General features: G+C 39.3%; 1 protein-coding gene across 1 annotated transcript; it reads right to left on the reverse strand.

Moving 5' to 3' along the window:
• Positions 1 to 1,856: 1,856 nt before the first annotated feature.
• Positions 1,857 to 3,585, reverse strand: C1QTNF4 (C1q and TNF related 4). Its single transcript, XM_015822057.1, has one exon. It carries the CDS (start codon positions 3,583 to 3,585, stop codon positions 2,464 to 2,466), a length of 1,122 nt encoding a protein of 373 aa, XP_015677543.1. The 3' UTR covers positions 1,857 to 2,463.
• Positions 3,586 to 4,202: the final 617 nt, after the last annotated feature.

The following is a 4,202-nucleotide window of genomic DNA, read 5'->3' on the forward strand; positions in this document are numbered from 1 at the left end:
TTTGAGCAGCTTGTTTTCACTACCATCTTTACTGCTTACCAGATTCGGATTGTCCAAGGCCTGGATAAAAACCTGTGGATCAACCTTTTCTCTCAGCTGGTCAGTGAAATCCTCCGGGAGCTCTGCAAACAATTCTGTCCTCAGGAACTGACTGATTCTGTTCAACATTTAGCCTCCAGGCCTTGGCAAGAAATGCCTGTCTATGTTAGTGCATTGAAGAAATTCTATAAGCCCAGCTTCATTATGACTCAAGGAAACTGATTTTCATGCATAAAGGGCCAAACATCTTTCACCCCATAATCTGCACACTAAAATGCAGAAATACATTTGAAGTTCTTTGATCTCTGTAGCATTATCCTGAGACTCTGCATGGACCAAAGTAGCAATCTTCCTGCTTTGTTTTCCCAAGTTCAGTCCTTTGTTCTTGAATGTATCTAATTTAGGAGAGCCTTTCCCAATGACCTTGAGGTATACTATAATTTACAACTCCCAGTCATAACTAGTCTGATAAAGAATTCTGGGACTTATAGCCCTGACACCTATGGAGAATGCCAAGTTAGAGAAGGCTGATCCAGGAGCTTGAATATGGTTCTCTCTCTTTTTCTAGGGTGTCCCATTCAGAAATTACCTTTATGCTACTTTTTTACTTTTTTCGCTGGGGAGGCCTTTGCTGTTGGCTGGGATTGGGTTTCAGTGAAAACAGGACTATATGTCCCTCCATGCTAACTGCTGTTAGAGAACACAAATTATCTTCTCATGTAGCATAAATGATAAGAAAGCAGATGCATGTTAAAAGGAAGATCTTGTCATGATAAGAGTAATGATCTGTTTAGCAGGATAATTTTGAGAAAGCAGTGCTCAAGCAACAACATTCCTTTCATTTTCTTTCTGTTACATTGTTGCACTGGCGGAAAACTTTACAATTACAATTACAAACACAGGATCTGCATAAAAAGGGAAGAGAGAGCATCCAGAACATTTGAAAGAAAGAGTTGGGGTGGTGGTGGTGTTTCATCAGGCAATTTAAAATGCTAAATATCCTATTTGTTCATGATTAATAACAAGTTTTACATATATAGTAAATGAGGTGAGGACATTACATATGTTCGCCCTGGAAACTGGACGCTCTGAAGGCTATGTGATATTTTAAAATACAAATTTACAAGGTCATGACTGTATGATCATAACTAAGAAATATTTTATATTGCCATCTATATTGCTCATTAGTGAAATAGATAATTTAGTACCCAAAACTGGTTGGAACAGATGGTTATGCCTGGAGTCTCCAGTTCTACCCTTTCCCCCAAAACAATTTCTTTGTGGGCAAAATAAAATATAGAAATGCTCTAGCAACTAAATCCTTAAATAACTTATCTTTTAGCTTTTTTTTTAAATATAGTCACCAAGGAAAGTACCATAGAAGAACTCAACAAACGTATCTTTTTATTTGTTACAGCTGTTGCACTTCGGCCATTGTAAACCGTCATATAAAATGTGTATATAATTTCCTTTTGAGGCATATAATTCTCTGTTGGGCTGCTTTTGTAATAATCCAACATGCCAACACACAAGTGAGTATTTTAACTGATAGATCAATCAGTTAAAAATATCCATAGTTGATTTATCAGATGGAATCAGTTTTAATCGCTGGTCTAGTTAAGAGATATTTCTTGGATTTTTTTAAAAAAATGTTTTGGGTCTATTGTATTTCTGCATTAGATGGAGAAGACTTAAAGAAGCCTATAAGATAATATTTCCTTTTAATACTAAATGATGAATAGCTTCGTTGTTAAAATTCGATTCCCTGCGATAGTTTTGTCAAGGATTTGACAGTACGCAATTTTTTTAAAATATCCAGTACTTTTTAATTTATCAAACATCAAATGATTTTTCAATTATTGGAGATACACTACAAACATACCGCACATTTAAAGCTTGGGATCCTTTTTCATGAATGGAAAGGTTTGAATATTGTGACATCAAATGTACAAATACACACAGTCCTTTTAGTTTCAGGCTTTATTTGGTGTTCCATTATATCTGTCCCTCTCTTGTGATGCTTGCCAACAGTTGAACAGAATGTAATCAATTCTCAAACGTTCCGCAGAGGGAACCTTTTACCGTATAACGCTTTTCAGCATTTTTAAAAATTCCCTTATTTGCATATCTCATTTATCTCCCCCTATTCTTTTATTCCCCAAATTGTTTCATGCTTTAGTCTTATGTCTAATAGTAATGATGAACAAAACACACCAACTTGTGAATGTCATTCTAGGGATGAATGAGAGAAATCACAATGGCTCTGCAGGCAGAAAACACAAGGAACGTGTCCATAAGGAATACGCTGGACATATAATAGCATGCTTGTAGCTTCTCATATGAAGAGTGATATCTGTCCAGGACCTGCACAAGAGTCTGCTGCATCTGGATTACTCTTATGCCTCTTATGTTGTATATGCACATTTAGAGATTTGACCCTGGAGAAATGTTGGAATTTGAAGAGGGTTTTGTCTTGGTCTCTGGATAGACAAGGAAGCCGGTGAAGGTTATGTATTTGCCATGATTGCTGTAAGCACCATAGCCATCGTGCTGGTGACTGTAGAGCCAGACAATGTCCCCAGATTGAAGAGGAAGCATAATGCTCTGGCTCTGCATCTCACGCCTTTTGGAATGGTTGTCATCATAGATCATGGCCTGAACTTCATTGTGGTTCTTCATCAGCTTTACTGACATTGTTTTGAAAGGCATTTTACCAATGGTAAAGGAAAAATAGTAGGCGCCTGAAACACGACACGTGAAGATGCCAGTTGAAAAATTGAAGTCACTCCCAATGTTCACAAACTCGGTGTCAAATGTGATGGGCTCATGCTGGGTTTGCTTTTCATCCGATCCTAGGAGGCTTTCAGAACGGGCGGCTGAAAAGGCAGAGCGAGGGTCCTGTGGTCTTGCTGGTTCATCGGAAAGCAGGAGTCTTTCTGAGACTTGGTTTTGGTTGATGGACAGCTGCTGAATGACATGAGAGGGAGGCTGAGAAGGTTCTTTGCTTAGTTCTGGAGATCCTACTCTATTCTGAAAGTAGCTAGAGGTGTCTGGATAAATGAGGTACCCATTGAAAGTTGTATAAGGGCCCACATTGCTATACAGGGCATACTTTGGATCCCCATGTAAACGTAGCCACACAGTATCACCATAGTCCAATTGCAGCATGGCACTTTGGCTGGCCACTTTTCGCTCTTTACGGTGATGTTCATCATATACAATTGCCTGCACTTCATTCTTGTTTCTCATTAGCATGACTGACAAATTTTTCTTGGGGTACTTTCCAACAGTAAAGGAAAAATAGTAGGCTCCAGGGATACGACATCGAAATAGTCCAGCTTTGGGGTCAAAGTCATCCCCTATGTTTACATAGACCTTATCAAAGGTGATCACCATCTCGGTGCTTCCTTCCATGCTGCTGGTCCTAGCGACAGAGAAGGCAGATCGGAATTCAGTCCCGGAATCAGCAGGGAAGCCATACCCAAAGGAGCAGACCAAATGGAAGAGAAGGCCAAAGGAAATTTGATCTTTCCGCTGGGTCATCATATCTAAAAAAAAAAGAAAGAAAAAAAAGAAAAGGGAGGGGGGAGGAGACAATTTAACCAATGTATTAAAAAACTGCTTTTCGATCTGAGAGGAGCCTTAAAGTTCCACCTACTTTTGTGTAGACAATAGATGATATTTGAAACCTAGACACTGCTAGATCTGATTGTCATGATGTTTCAGCCATTTCTGTTTCTTGGCTTGCCTACAGATCCGGGGGGGGGGGGGGGGGGGGGGGGGGGGGGGGGGAGGGATGAATGGAATGTGCATTTGCAGGTTGTGAGCTGTGAATTCTGGGAATCAAGGTCATTCATATTATTTACAAAGTAACGAAAGAGTTCTCTCATAAAAATTGTCTGATGTTTAATTGGGGAATGTGACTTGCACTATCAGGGGAAAGGGGAGTTTCTATTCTTTTAATTTACTGTTCTGGCACCAATTTAGCTAGACGTGGTTTTCTATTCATCAATGCCGATATAGTGTGCTCAATAAAGTTTTGCATTAGAGATTGGAATGTCTCAGCTGTGCTTACTACGTTGGGATCATCAGTCGGAACCTTGACACTAATACCAGCTCTTCACTGGAAGCATAACAGAAAGAAGTATTTTACACTGAAAATG

This window comes from Protobothrops mucrosquamatus, unplaced genomic scaffold, assembly GCF_001527695.2.
Source record: "Protobothrops mucrosquamatus isolate PMUCROS unplaced genomic scaffold, P.Mucros_1.0 scaffold1452, whole genome shotgun sequence".
In the NCBI taxonomy this organism is placed as follows: domain Eukaryota; kingdom Metazoa; phylum Chordata; class Lepidosauria; order Squamata; family Viperidae; genus Protobothrops; species Protobothrops mucrosquamatus.